The sequence below is a fragment of the Balaenoptera acutorostrata genome, chromosome 2, assembly GCF_949987535.1.
Source record: "Balaenoptera acutorostrata chromosome 2, mBalAcu1.1, whole genome shotgun sequence".
Classification (NCBI taxonomy): Eukaryota; Metazoa; Chordata; class Mammalia; order Artiodactyla; family Balaenopteridae; genus Balaenoptera; species Balaenoptera acutorostrata.
Window position 1 is genome coordinate 155,899,567 of NC_080065.1, and position 14,782 is coordinate 155,914,348.

The 14,782-nt window shown below is 47.3% G+C and overlaps 1 protein-coding gene across 1 annotated transcript in view; it reads left to right on the plus strand.

Moving 5' to 3' along the window:
- DOCK2 (dedicator of cytokinesis 2) overlaps nt 1–14,782 on the plus strand; it is a 418,871-nt gene that overhangs the window by 385,137 nt on the left and 18,952 nt on the right. Inside the window, exons 41-45 of the mRNA XM_028163781.2 lie at nt 459–563; nt 2,865–3,006; nt 7,744–7,825; nt 9,263–9,347; nt 10,072–10,158. Of these exons, the coding sequence (XP_028019582.2) occupies nt 459–563; nt 2,865–3,006; nt 7,744–7,825; nt 9,263–9,347; nt 10,072–10,158 (501 nt within the window). The remainder of the gene's footprint in view (nt 1–458; nt 564–2,864; nt 3,007–7,743; nt 7,826–9,262; nt 9,348–10,071; nt 10,159–14,782) is intronic.

Sequence of the window (14,782 nt, forward strand, 5' to 3'; positions counted from 1 at the left end):
ACCTCTTGGAATTGATGAAATATGTTAGGTGTGCATGCACAGGAAGACATCTATATCCGGAAACACTTATCCATCCATAGGCCGTCACAAACACACTTCCGGTGAGAGTGGAGTGACGATGCTGCTGGGGGCTCTGAACAGCTGGCTGGATTCAGTTCCGTACTTCCTGGCTGCGCTGTGAGATGCCATGTCTTTATCTGCAAAACAGAGATACAGTTCCGTGGCATTGTCATGAGGGCAATGCAAGTAAATGTGCTGGTGCAGGTAGAGTGATTAACAGGGTATCTGCTTACAGCTATTACTATTATGATTACAGACAGTTCCATGACTGTGCAAACATGTGCACTCGGCATATTGGTTCTGGTGGAGTGATCCCATCTTAACTGTGGCCTCTTGGAGTTCAATGTGCCTTTAATACACATCTGTGTTGTCACAAGCTATGAGTTTTCTTCTTTCAGGTCCAGCAGGCAAAATTCTATGAAAACATCATGAAAATCCTCAGACCCAAGCCAGACTACTTTGCTGTGGGATACTACGGCCAGGGTTTCCCCTCCTTTCTCCGGGTAAGTCTGTGGGTGACTCAGACACAGGCCAGGGACCCGCGGCCTTGGCATCCCGGCTCTCCCTCTGTGCTTTGAGGCTCTGCCTGTGCTCAGAACCTGTGCCCTCCTCTGTCTGAACGCTGTCCCCACCCTCACACACTCCCCAGTCCCCCTCCATCATCAGCACCTCAGCCACCCCCCGTGTTTCTCCACGTACACAGCAACCAGAGCTGCCTTGTGAGGTAGTGAGCGCCGCATACTGGGAATGAGGTGCTCAGAGAGGCTGGAGGAGCTCTGCTACCCAGCAGGCACTGCAGAGCACTAGTTCTCAGACCTTTTGGTCTCAGGGCCATTTTCTCTCTTAAAAATGATCAAGGCCCCTGAAGAACTTCTGTATCTGTAGACTTTATCTGTCTACATCTACGATACTCAAAACTAAAGCTAAGAAGATTTTTAAATGCAGTTGTCCCTTGGTATCCACCAGGAATTGGTTTCAGGACCCTCTGCAGATACCAAAATCCAGTACTCAAGTCCCTTGTATAAAATAGTGTAGTATTTGCATATAACCTCCTAAGTGCTTTAAATCACCTCTAGACTACTTACAATACCAAATACAATGTAAATGCTATGTAAATAGTTGCTGGAGTGCAGCAAATTCAAGTTTTGCCTTTTGGAACTTTCTGGAATTTTTTTTCAAATATTTTTGATACACAGTTGAATCCATGGATTAAGAACCTGAAGACACGGAGGATCAACTGTATCAATTTATTTAAAAATAAGAAGAATGAACCCATCATATGTTAACATAAATTAGATCTTTATGAAAATGGCTATATTTTCCAATAAAAAATTAGTGCGAATAGTGAGATTGTTTCATATTTTTGCAAATCTCTTAAATATCTAGATTAAGAGAAGGCAGCTTAGATTCTTATATCTGCTTCTTCATTCAATCTGTTGTGATACCACACATCATGCAGCCTTAAATGTATACTCATGAGAGAATGAGAGTGAAAAAGGAAAATGGCTGTTATGATGAAAAGAGTTTTATATCTTGTGAGGCCCTGACGGGGTCTTGGGGACCCTCAGGGATCCCTGGAGCACAGTGTCTGAACTGCTGCTTTCCTGGATTATTCATTCATCATAGAGAGAGTTGCGTTAGGTCAGCTGAAGGCATCCCTTCTGGTCTTTGAGTCTGTGGTTCAATCCTGAGGTCAGGGAGATACAAAAGAAACCTGACCTCACCTGATTGAGTCTCCTCAAGGAGATAAACCACTCACCATTACCAATCGATGTGGCAGTCAAGGGTGGCCCTCCGGAGTGAGCTGCAGAGAGGGTAGCTAGTGAAGTTTTCCTGCTTGGAACAGAGATGACTTCCCACACCTGATCCTGCATCACAGACCCCTGGGGAACTTGTTAAAAGTTCATGCTCCTGGGTCCCACTCCCACAGACTCCATTTCAGCAGGTCTGGAGTGAGGCCCGAGAATCTGAACTTCTAGAAGGCTCCTAGGCTTTTGTGATGAGAGGCCAGGTTTGGAAACAAACACTGATACATAGAGGTCAGTGGCAGACATGGGTTTGGACAGAAGAATTTAGGGGCCATTGGAGGCAGCACAGTGGTACAGATATGGTCTAAAACAGGGTTTCTCACCTTCAGCTCTCTGGACATTTTAGACCAGGTAACTCTTAGCTGTGAGGGCCTGTCCTGTGCATTGAAGGATGTTTAGCAACATCCTGGGCTTCTACCCACTGGGTTCCAGTAGTGGCCCTCTCCGGAGTTGTGACAACCAGAAATGTTTCCAGGCATTGCCAGCATCCCTTAGGAGGCAAAATCACCCCCTGTTTGAAAACTACCAGTCTAAAAGAAGCTAACGTGGTCAAGGAACAATAAAGAGTGTGTTTCCATGGATCCAAGTGATGAAGGACCCGAATGCTGGTCCCTTCCAGCCCACAGGTCCAGCCCACATGGTCCATTAAAGGCAGGAGGGAAACTTTGTGGTCATGTAAATGGGAGAGTGGGTGTGACACAGTGAAAGCTGAGTGAAGAATTATTCTGGAAGCTGCACATAAGATTGTTTGAAGAAAAAGTTCTCAGCATCCATGATCTCCTCTCCCTTTAGAACCCATCTTTTTAAAGAAGTGGTGTGTCTAGCTAGAAGGTCAGTGACTTGAGGTCTTCCTTTCCCTTGGGGAGAAGCAGAGAGTGGGGAGATCTGTAGAAGGTCACCACAGCCCTGTGCTCATGACAAGCCTCCCAGCTTTGCTTGAACCATCTCCTCCAAGCCTGGGCCCTGGCATCTCTGATGGGTGTCATTTCTCTGCAGAACAAAGTGTTCATCTATCGAGGGAAGGAGTATGAGCGAAGAGAAGATTTCCAGATGCAGCTGATGAGCCAGTTCCCCAACGCAGAGAAGATGAACACGACCTCTGCCCCCGGGGATGATGTGAAGAATGCCCCAGGCCAGTGTATCCTTAAGGAATGCCCCAGCCAAGGGCCAGGCATGGGCAGCCCTGCCGGGACTTCAGTCCACGGAGCCCCGTCTTAGAGCTCAGAACTGCTGCCAGAATCATTGCAGTGGTGCCAGTATTAGTGTCCAGTGTGGGATCCAAAAAGAACCCATCTCAGGAAACTCTAAATGTTGCATTCATTGATAAATTCACTCACCCACTCATTCCTTCATTCTTGTGGTGAGTACTACCAGCCCTGATTCTGCCAAGCCTTGTGCAAGGCATTGGAGACTACACTCACAAAGCGGTTCTACCTCCAGGGAGCCTTCAGTCTAGCAAGTAAAAGACATTGAACAGCTAATTGCATTGTTAAATATGCATTTAGAAAAATGTGATCAATGCTAAAAGAAAGCCCTTCAGCTTGCCGTGATTGGGAGGGCAGGGAACGCTTCCCTGAGGAAGGCGATGTTGAAGGTGAGTAATGAGCCAAAGGTTAGTGGGAGGTGGGAAGAATGTCCCAGACAGAGGGAAGAACCATCATCTGCAAAAGCAAAGGTTCCAAGAACTGAAATGGTGCCACGTTGCCCTTATAATAAAATCAAAACTCCTGACCAAGGCCTGCAAGGTTGTCTGTGCATCATCTGACCCCTTCCTGTGTCTCCAGTGTCATCGCCCCCAACTCTTCCTTCCCTTTCTCTCTGGCCGCACAGATCTTGTTTCTGTTCCTTAAACACGCCCAGCTTGTTCCCACCTCTGGGCCTGTGCATTTTCTCTTCCCTCTGCTTGGAATGCCTTTCCCCCAGCTCCTTTCTCACCCATCAGATCCTAACTCAGTGTCACCTCCCACAAGAGGCCTTCCCTGGTCACCTTATCGGAAGCCTTCTGGACTCTGTTATCTCAAACCCTGTTTGTTTGCTTTAGAGAATTGATCTCAATCTGTTGTTATCTGTTGTGCTTTCAAAGATAGAACTAGAACAGAAGCTCTGGGAGGGCAGAGACCTGCGCTGCCTTGCTCACTGCAGTAATCCCCAGAGCCAACTCTCAGAAAATACTTGCTGGTTAACAGAAAGAGAAAGAAAACAAGAGAGAAGGAAGAAGAAAGAGGAGACAGAGAAAGGAAGGAGGGAGGGCGGCACCGATGGACCCAGCTCTCTGGAGCACACAGAAGGCCGAGGTGACAGGAGATGGCGCTAGTGAGGTTGGGTAGAGCGTGGTGGAAATGGGCTCCATTGCAGCAAAGCATAATGTTCATAAGGCCGGTTCTGACGCTGGGCTGGGCCAGGGCTCAGAGGGTCAGAGAGGGTACAGACTCAAGGATAAGGCAGACAGCTGAGCGACGGGGGAAGGGGTGCGTTAACCTAACCTGGCTCCTGTGTTGCACCCTGTAGCACAAATTAAGTCACATCCTTTAAAATGGGGCTGACAGGTTGCATGGCTGGTCTGCTAAGTCTGCCGAACCTTAATCCAAATATTTTCCCCTCGGGTGATAAATATTCATCTGTAACCTTTTCATTGTGCTCGCCTGCCCTTCATGCCTGCTCTACCATGGTTATTTGCAGGAGGAAATGCAACCGGTGGTGGGCCTGGCTGGTTACAAATGGGAGTTTGGTTATAGGCGAGACATGGGATTAGTACTAAGGCCCTTCTAAGTGGATATCCTGGTGTTGAACAACTCTGTGACCTTTTAACTCGTGGTGGGAGGGGAGAGCACGTGTGACTGGGCCACGTCATTATACACAGGCCTGATTCAGCTCCAGGAACCAGGTAGAAAAGGGAAAGCGGGAGGGCTGACATTTGCTAAATATCCTCTTCATGCCACACATGAGACTGAGTGTTTTATAACTAATTTTTCTAATCCTCATACAGCCCTATTAGGTGGGTATTGAGTTTCCCTATTTCATAGAGAAGGAACATACAGGGCAGAGAGGTAAGGTGGTTTGCCTAGGGTTACAAAGCTAGTTAATGATGGAGTTGAGATTTGAACTCCAAGATCTGTCTCAAAGTCTGCATTCTTTCTGTAATGCCATTGTTTTGTTTAAGATTAATGAACAGGATGTTCTTTATTAACTATTGTAACGTGATGGCGTACCAGGCATTTTCATGCATTGTTTCATTTTATCCTCATAGTAATCCTATGAGTTGGGTAGTATTACTCTGCATTTTGCAAATAGGAAAACTGAGGCTCAAGAAAATGTAAGCAGCTTATACCAGGTCCCAGGAATTGATGGAACTAGGATTTGAACTCGGGTCGGATTTTTGCCAAAATCTAAGCTCTTAAGGCTCTGTCCTCTTGCCTTTACGTGTTGCGAAGCTGACAAGCAGTTTGAAAAGGGGACAGATCTCATGTCTTCTCACTTAAGTGTCCAGTTAGTGGAAGACATTTGAAAGCAAAGGTCTCTTTGTTGGGTGTCTCCTGTCCCCCGCCCTCTCCTCTGCCTAGACCTTGGGGCTACAGTTCCGTGTATAGATTCAACAGGGTTCCATGCATACGTTCAACACATGGTGAGAGACTCAATCCGTGCATCCTACTGGACGTGATCGGAGGGCTCTGATGTCACTGGCTTCTCCAGGACAGGTTTGGATTCTTCTCTTGGGCCAAGTCCGATTGCTAAGATCAGGAGACATGGCTTAGAACCTACTTTAAAACAGGGGTTGGCAGACTTCTCTGTAAAGGACAAGATAAGACATATTTTAGTCTCTGTGGGCCATGTGTCTCTGTCACAATTACTCAACTCTGTTGTGGTGGGAGAGCAGCCATAGGTAGTACATAAATGGACGGGTGTGACTGTGCTCCGATAAAACTATATTTATGAACACCGAAATTTGAATTTAATATATTTTCACATGTCACATAATACTCATTTTTTCAAATATTTTAAAATATAAAAAGTATTCTTAGCTGTGAGCCATACAAGAACAGGCAGTGAGCAGGATTTGACCCGAGGGCCACAGTTTGCCAACTCCTGCTCTAGACTTAATCCAGGGTGATTTCCCTCCCAGAGAAGGCTGTTTGCTATTTGACTTGAGAAGGAAGGTAGTTTTCCTGATTATGGAAATCCTTCCAGTGAGGTTTGTTCATTTGTGTTAAGTATTGCTCACTCTTGCCCTCTCCTCTGTGTGTGTGTGTGTGTGTGTGTGTGTGTGTGTCTGTCTGTCTGTCTGTCTGTCTGTGTCTCTCTGTCTCTCTCTGAGGCACTCTCATTTAATGTGGAAATACTCTTCAGAGGTAAAACAAAGCCCCAACGTATTCGTATAAAGTGAATTTATTGGGGGAGGGGGATTAAATTTAACTTGGAATTATATTTTGGCCATTTCTTATGTGCGAAAGAGCCCTAGCCTGTGCATCAGAAAGCTCACAGTCTGGTGGGGAAACAACAGAAGGGAGAAGGGAGGGAGGGAGCTGGAGAGATAAGAGTCCTAAGTACAAATGCGTTGCTTTGGAGGGTCAGGAAGGAAAAGGACACCTGGATGAGGATAGATTGAATGTTCATGGAGCTATGGGGAAATAGTCCAAACAAAGGGAACAGCATAGTCTGTTGGATGCTCAGAGATAACGGTGGGAAATGAGTTGGAATCATATTAGAATATCTGAATACTCCATATTCAAATATTGGCATATTTGAATGCCAACAAGAGGAGTCTGATTCCTCAGTTGGCAGAAGTGTCAGGCTTAGGGGAAGAGTTTTTGGAGTTATGGTGGTCATCAGGTAGAATAGAGGGATGAGAGTACTTGGATACCTGAAGAAGAGAGATGGGTAAAGAAGCCATGGAAGGTAGGGAAAGGGAAGTAAGGTCCAGGGATGAGACCAGTGACTACTGACCTTGTTTATTTGGCTTGCCATATTATCGATTTACAATGAATAAAGGTCTAGAATAGGCATGACAAAGATCTGGCATACATGATGCCTCTTCTGTATCCTGTGACCATGGCAGGCATCACTAATCGATCATGGAACTCTTTCCCACTGAGCCTGGACGTGGCCTTACATTCCTGCCCCAGACAGTTACTCTCAAACTTTCAGAGTTGGAGTACAAAATGAATGTATTTGCCTTCTCTAAAGCAGTGCTTCTCAAACTGGAGCGTGCATCTGAATCACCTGAGTATCTTATAAAATACAGACTCTGATTCAGTAGGCCTGAGGCGGGACCTGAGATTCACCAGTTCTAACAAGCTCTCAGGTGATGGTGGTGCTGCTGGTCAGAGGGCTGCACTGAATAGAAGTCTGGAATCAGAGAACCCTGAGCTTAGGGTTAAAAGACCCAAATACAGGCCCTTGCTCTGTGCTCACAAGCTGTGTGACCTTCAACAGGTTGTCCAGCTTCTTTGACCTTGATGTCCTTGTCTCTGGAAAGTATGATTTACGTTAACGACGCTGCTCAGCAAAACCAGAGAGATGAAAGGAGACCATGGGGAGATGTGCGCTGCAGTTGATGGACAGCTATAAATGCATTAGGCGTTATTCTTGTTAATGATAATAATATAGCAGTGATAATGATAATTAAGGACTACTAACCAACTGTTAGCAGAGGCTGCGCCCTGGCCTGGGTTGCAAGTGATGGGCAGCTCTGATAAGGGCCACGGTGACCGCTAACTGGTCACTAGGACCTAGTTGGCAGCCAGCACCCTGAGGCTGGTCACTCATTAAAAACTTGGGCCCAGAAGGACTGTCCTGGGAGGTCTCACCTGGGACCTGCTGTGCTTGGAACTGTCCCCCCGACCGAGACGTTGTGAGCTCTTAACTGCAGGAATCACAGACATCCAGTGTTTCACTGTCCAGCCTGTCTTGGATGAACACCCAAGGTTCAAGAATAAGCCGGTGCCTGACCAGATTATAAAGTAAGCCCCACAGCTCAGGGGAGGGAGTGTTGGGGAGGAGCATCCCATGGGGCTGCTAAGCTGAGCTGGTGGCAGGACAGGCCCTGGTGTCTTCTAGTTCCTTCCCTATCTTAGCCAGCGTGTCCTCCCTTTTCTTGGGAGAAGCATCACCTCTCCCATGACCCCTCTGGGCTCTGCCCCTGAAAAGGCTGACACCAGAGATGGCCAGCGGGGAGCGAGGGGTGAGGCCCACCTTGTGGCAGAGCGGGTCCTCAGGAGGCAGCGGTGGGCTTCGCTGAAGTGGACGTGGAGAGCCGGCTGCTCAGGTTGATCCCAGAGTGGCTCCAGAAATCCACAGCCAGAGAGCATGGGCAGACAGGCGACAGGCAGGTGGGGGACAGAGGGACGGTGCTCAGGCCGAGCACTTTCTCCAGAGGGACATCTTTTAGGCATTTGTTAAGGTCGTGCATTGGCAATGGTTGTGTTCAGATTACGATGTAAAAAGGGGACATCAGAGGAATTCCCTGGCTGTCCAGTGGTTAGGACTCAGCGCTTTCACCGCTGAGGGCCCGGGTTTAATCCCTGGTCGGGGAACTAAGATCCCACAAGTTGTGAGCCGCAGCCAAAAAATAAAATAAAATAAAATAAAATAAAAAATAATAAAATAAAATAGGGGACATTAGAGGAAGCAGCATGAAGGCAGGTGTGATCTGTTTAATACCAGATCACAAGGTCAGGGATGAGGCAACAAAGCAGGGCATCTGTGGGATCTGTGGGGCTGCCCCCTCCAAGCTGTCTGGCTCACCCCACTCAGGCCCAGGCACCCAGTTTAGCACCTTGAGTGGCTTAGGAAAAGGCCTCTCCTCTGGGAAGACCCGTTGGAAGCAGGAGCGCCTTTGTGAGAGGAAAGGCCTGTTCCTGTGGGGAGAAGCAGCCTCACGCCAGTGCAGGCGGCTGAGCAGATACTCAAGCTCAGCTTGGAGCTCAGCCTCCCGTCACCTGTCGGTCAGGCACCCTTGGGCAGGGGAAGACCACCATACAGCTAGCACCATGCCCTGCTGGCCCTGATGTTAGAACCACCCTAGAGGTTCAAGGGAGAGTGATTTGGGGGATGGCTGGGACACCTAAAGAAATCCTTGGAAGATACCCCTGGGACATTAGCCTAGGACCTTAGATGTATCCAGACCCTTCACTGAGGTCACAAGAAACAATAACCCAGGCACCACTGTGTGCATTAATGATAGAATTCCAACTTTGGGGGTACCCTAAGGGGTGCTGTGTTCTCATGAGGGCGTAAGACCGACTAGCTTCTAAATCATCTTACAAGGAAAGCCTGGTTTTAAATGTTACAGCGAGGACTCTGCCAGACCTGGAGTTTACTGTAGTGGGCCTCCCTGGACAGTACAGGGTCAGGTCAGGTTTTGCTATCAGGAGCCTCAGCCTCTTCCTGTCTTGCAGCTTTTATAAGTCCAACTACGTGCAGAAGTTCCACTACTCCCGGCCAGTGCGCAGGGGAACCGTTGACCCCGAGAATGAGTTTGCCGTAAGTATCTCCCCTACCCTTTGGCAGCCTTGATCATTGCCCAGGGCCTGCTTTACCAAACAGAGCCTGCACCTGCCGGACTCAGAATTGGGAGGGCATCTGATCCAAAGCCGAAGGAAGGAACACTAACTTCCATTGGTACCATGACACCCATTCTCCAGGCTCTTCAGTTGGGTTTGTTTTCTCATTTCTTGAGCCTCTCCACCCTCAAGATACAACCCAGGCCTGGCGTGAGATGCACCTTGCAACCACAGGGAGTTCACAGTCCCCAGTGTCACTGTGTGTTTCCCAGCCAGGACCTCCCTGTCTTCTATTCCCGAGGGCCGAGGCTGGCACAAGGAGACAGTTCCACGTCTCTCTCAGCTCTTTCCCTTGGACTGTGATTCTTTGCACTGGGGGAGTCACTGCCCCTTTAAGAATCTGATGAACACTGTAGACTCCCCCCAGAAAATGCAGGTGGATGCATTCAATATTGCCTAAAACTTCTGCCTGTTCAGAGACCCAGGTTAAAACTTACTGGACCTAAATCCAGGGAAAACTTAAACTTCACTTTGGGAAAGAATTCTTTAGGGTAAGGTGGGAGTGTATTTCTGAGTTGTGTAATTTTTATTCTGATTCCGGGTGGATAGGAGGCCTGGGGACCTGGCTGGGTTCCCACCAAACTCTGATGGTCAGGTTTCATGTGTGTTGCTTTTCTGCCCTTACACCCCTGCCCACGGGACAGTCGATGTGGATCGAGAGGACCTCCTTTGTGACCGCGTACAAGCTTCCGGGCATCCTGCGCTGGTTTGAGGTGACTCACATGTCCCAGGTGAGTCTGTGGCCTCAGGAGCCTCCTGAGACTGGAAAAAGGGAAATGCTTTTGTTCAAAGCCACTGCAGGAGTCCAGGAATTCTAGTGCAGGAAGGGACCTGAGGCAGTATCCAGTTTACCTGCTTTCAATTTTTTTTTTTTTTAAGCATCAGATAACTTTTTTTTCCCTGCAAATGAAAGGTACCATAGAATCCTGTAATAAAGCTGATGAATGGGGAGCCTCTGTGGTTGGGTGCAGGGGGAGGAAGAGGGCCTGGAACTCAATCGACACAATCACCCTCTCATATCCTCCCCTCCCAACAGCCCTTTGGGGACCCCTCTGCAGAATCTCACTATGAATCCATTTTATAGTTGGATAAACTGAAGCTCAGAGAAAGGAAATTACACAGAGGCAAAGCTCTGGCTAGAATGCAAGTATTTGAACTCCATGGTGCAGATAGCATGTATTTTGCTTCTCAACACACTTCAGGGTCTCCATGTCCTCAAACAGCTGGGGATCTTGCAGCCCTCAGAATGCAAAGGACAATCCGGCGAAATCTGAGAAGCAGGGACATATTCAGGATGTCTTATTCACTTATTCATTCAACAAATATTTAATGAGTACCTAACGCATGTCAAGCACCTAGAGATTTTGCAATGAAGCTTACATTCTAGTGGCAAAGACGCACTAAAAAGCCTAAGTAAATATATACTATGTCAGGTGGAGATAACCGCTATGGAGAAAAATAAAAGAGAAAGGTGATGAAGGAGTGGTGGGTATTTTAAGTAGGATGGTCATAGAAAGCCTTCCCGCTAAATGGCTTTTGATCAAAGGCCTGGAGGAAGTGAGGATGTGGTCCTTGCAGATACCAAAGAGAAGGACATTCTAGCAGAGGAAATAGCAAGGGCAAGGGCCCTGGGACAGAACAGGCTTATGTCTGAATCAGAGCAAGTGAGGGAGGAGTAGCAGTAGTCTGATAGCAGGTCATATAGGACCTTGTAGGCACCATAAGGACATGGGCTTTTCCACTGGGTGAATTGGAAGCAGAGGAGGGACATCGTCTGACTGACGTTTTCAAGCTACTGTATGATCAACATTGAGACCATCCCCCTTCAGCCCTTAAGGGCCCCCAGCAGCCAGGTGGTCCTCCAATCTCCTTTTCACAGTCATGGCGTAGACCTTAGGGAACATATAATAACGATGATGACATCAACAGACATTGCTGAGCATGTGCTAAACTGTTCATATGCGTGACCTCATTTAAACCCCTCAACAATGCTGCGAGGTAGATATTATTATTCTCCCGTTTTACAGATGAGCAAACGGAGTGAGCTTGTGGGTTGCTCAAGGTTAGTAAAAGAGGTGAGGTTTGACTATAACCTCTCATACCAGGCACCTGGATGGACTCACTCTCTCCTCTTTCCTTAACATGTCCCCAGCCCACCCCAATAATTAGTGCCCTGGAGAGGAAGAAACTACTCATGCCCCTTATTCATGGGACACATCGGTGCATGATAAGCGTGGATAAGTGTCCCAGGTGCTGTGTCAAGGATTTTGTAACATTATCCTGTTTAATCCCACAAAACCATGTGAAGTACATCATATTATGAATCCCATTTTTGAGGTGAGAAATCAGAAACTTTCTACTAAGCCGTAGTCTCTACCCATTGGCCCTGGCTGTGCCCTTTCCTCTGGTGGTGCTCAGTAAGGTGCCTCTCCAGCTTCGCTGTCCCCACGGGACTGTAGGCAAACTGAAGGAATTCCCGCCCGCACTCTCTGAACGCCCCATCCCCCGCCATGGTATCTCACCTCCTAATAGACTACATAATTTGCCTGTGTGTTTATTTTTAATATCTAGAATTTTAAATATAATAACATAATATAAGCTCTACTACACTGTGAGCTCCAGGAAGACAGATTTTTGTCCAATTTGTTCCCTGCCGTATCTCTGAGTGCAAGGAATAGTCCTAGACACATAATTGGTGCTCAAGAATAGTTATTAAGGGACTTCCCTTGATGGCGCAGTGGTTGAGAATCTGCCTGCCAATGCAGGGGACACGGGTTCGATCCCTGGTCCAGGAAGATCCCACATGCCGTGGAACAGCTAAGCCCGTGCGCCACAACTACTGAGGCTGTGCCCTAGAGCCCACGAGCCACAACTACTGAGCCCGTGTGCCGCAACTACTGAAGCCCACGTGCCTAGAGCCCGTGCTCCGCAATGAGAGAAGCCACTGCAATGAGAAGCCCATGCACTGCAATGAAGAGTAGCCCCCACTCGCCATGACTAGAGAAAGCCCACGCACAGCAACGAAGACCCAATGCAGCCAAAAATAAATAAGTAAATTTATATTAAAAAAAATAGTTAAGTAAATCCATCAACCAATCGCTCAGTTAATTTGCAGAAACCCATAATATATGAAGTGCTTACCTTGTTTTTTGAACTCAGGATTCTGAAATTAGGAAAGAAATAGTCAACATTTTTGTTTCACTTCTTTTATCCTGATACCCTCTGATAGAAGGGATTGGGAAAACCTCCAAAAAGTTGACCAGAGTGACTTTATCTCTGATAACCTTCCTCAGTTGAGTTACCAAGAATTTCAGGATGTCTCAGACACAGAAGTTTCATGGGTGCTGAGTGAATTCCTCTCCAATCATTTGTTTTTGTGGTATAGAATTTATATCTTGTTTTTGGTTGTTTCTTTTATGAATTGTCTTGACTACAGTACTGTTTGTACAGAGAGGTGTTTTCTGATGGGATTCAAGTGTAGGTTCTGCTTATTGAGGGTCCTTTCCTTTTTCTTGGCCCTGAGAATATGTAATCTTTACAAGAAGTCCTGAGCTGGGGGTCAGAGACCCAAATTCAACTTGGCTATTAACAAGCTATATGATGTTGGACAAACACAGTGTTATCTCTGGCCTTAGTTTTCATCATCTGTAAAATAGACATGAAAAAACTATGGAATTTCAGAGCTGAAAGACACTCTGAAGGTCATTTAATCCAAGAGCTACAAATTCAAATACCTTCAGAGCCCCGGAAGATACTGTAAATATGTGAACTTGTCCCATTAAGACAACAGGGAGTGGTAGAAGCTGTGGCAAACTCCTTCCAGCTGAATTCGTTTTTTAAAAAATTAGAACTTATGTGCTGGCTAAATGACAGACCCAGGCCCAGTTTGGCCTACACATCTCCTATGTGCAACCCCATTCCTAGTCCTTGTCTATTTAAATTATTTTGCATATGAGAAAACTGAAGCTCAAAGATGGGACTTGAACTGCCAAAGTGATCAGTGGTAGAAGTAGGTTGTAATAACAATGTCTGTCTTACGCAGTTCAGAGGTTTCCTAAGAGGATTTATGAAGGTGATATGTGGGAGACGCCTTTGAGGAATATGAAACACCGCTCGATTGCAAGGGATTATCACCACTTCCCCGAGTGCCTTTAAAATTGTTTCCAAAGTACAGTTGTTCCTCAGTATCTGAGGGTGTTGGTTCTAGGAGCCTCCACGGATACCAAAATCTGCAGTTGTTTAAGTCCCTTACATAAAAGGGCGTAAGTACAGTGAATACAGTTGGGCCTCTGTATCAGGGGTTGGTTGAATTCGAGATTTGGTTTAATCCAAGGATGCAAAACCCAAGGGTATGGAGGGCTGACTGTATTTTCCAGGATAATTCATTTTCCCCGCACAGCAAGCTGGGCAAGGGCTACACACCTGTGCTGCCGGTAAGGAAACTGAGGCTCAGCTTAGGAAAGAGACCAGAGATTTGAGGGCTTGACCAAGTCCTAACAACCAGTGTATGGCAAGTTTGGTAGCAGAGTGTGGTCTGTATGGGGGGGAGGAGAAGCTCGCCTTTGGAATTCGGACACTGGCGCGCTCTCCCCAGCGCCGCCCCATCTACCCTTAGGTGAAGGACTTACCTGTTGTTGGGGGAATTGAACGAGAGCACGTGTGGGACACACCCAGCATGGGCTGGCACAGAGGAGGCAGTCCACAAATGGCGTCACCTCTCTTACCGTGATCAGTGCTTTTATAACCGCTACCAGCTCCGGACCTCCAGGTCTTCCACCAAACACGTAACCCCCATCGCTCTGCTCTGAGAGTGATGTACTCATCTACACAAACGTCCAGAGGTGAGAATCCAAAGGAGTGTTCATTCTCATTCTCCGTCCTGTTGTCCGTAACGAGGTTAAAGACGTAGGGATACAAAAATAGCTTCAGAAATGAGGAAGAAAGCCAATCAACAGGACTTTCCATTTTTTAATAACTCACCGTAAAGCAGGAGTCTCTCAGACGTACCAGGCTATTGTTGAAATCCAGGTGTGGTACTGGGCTCAGTCCAAGTGGTTGTGATAGATTTTGCTTTAGAACTGAGTCTAGACCTCAGCTTGGAGAAGCCCCTGCAGGGTTGGTCTGTGTGCTTGACAGAAACTGGACCAAGGGTTGCAGCTTGTGGAACATGGGCTGCCACCTCTACCAGGCCGAGCAGCCTCCCCCCCCAGCTGTGTGTGTGTGTGTGTGTGTGTGTGTGTGTGTGTGTGTGTGTGTGTGTGCGCGTGCACACTCACATGTGTTTGCGTGTTTGAGTGTGTGTGTGCATGTGTGACGGAAAGAGGATGACATTGTGTGTCACTGTGTCTTGTATCA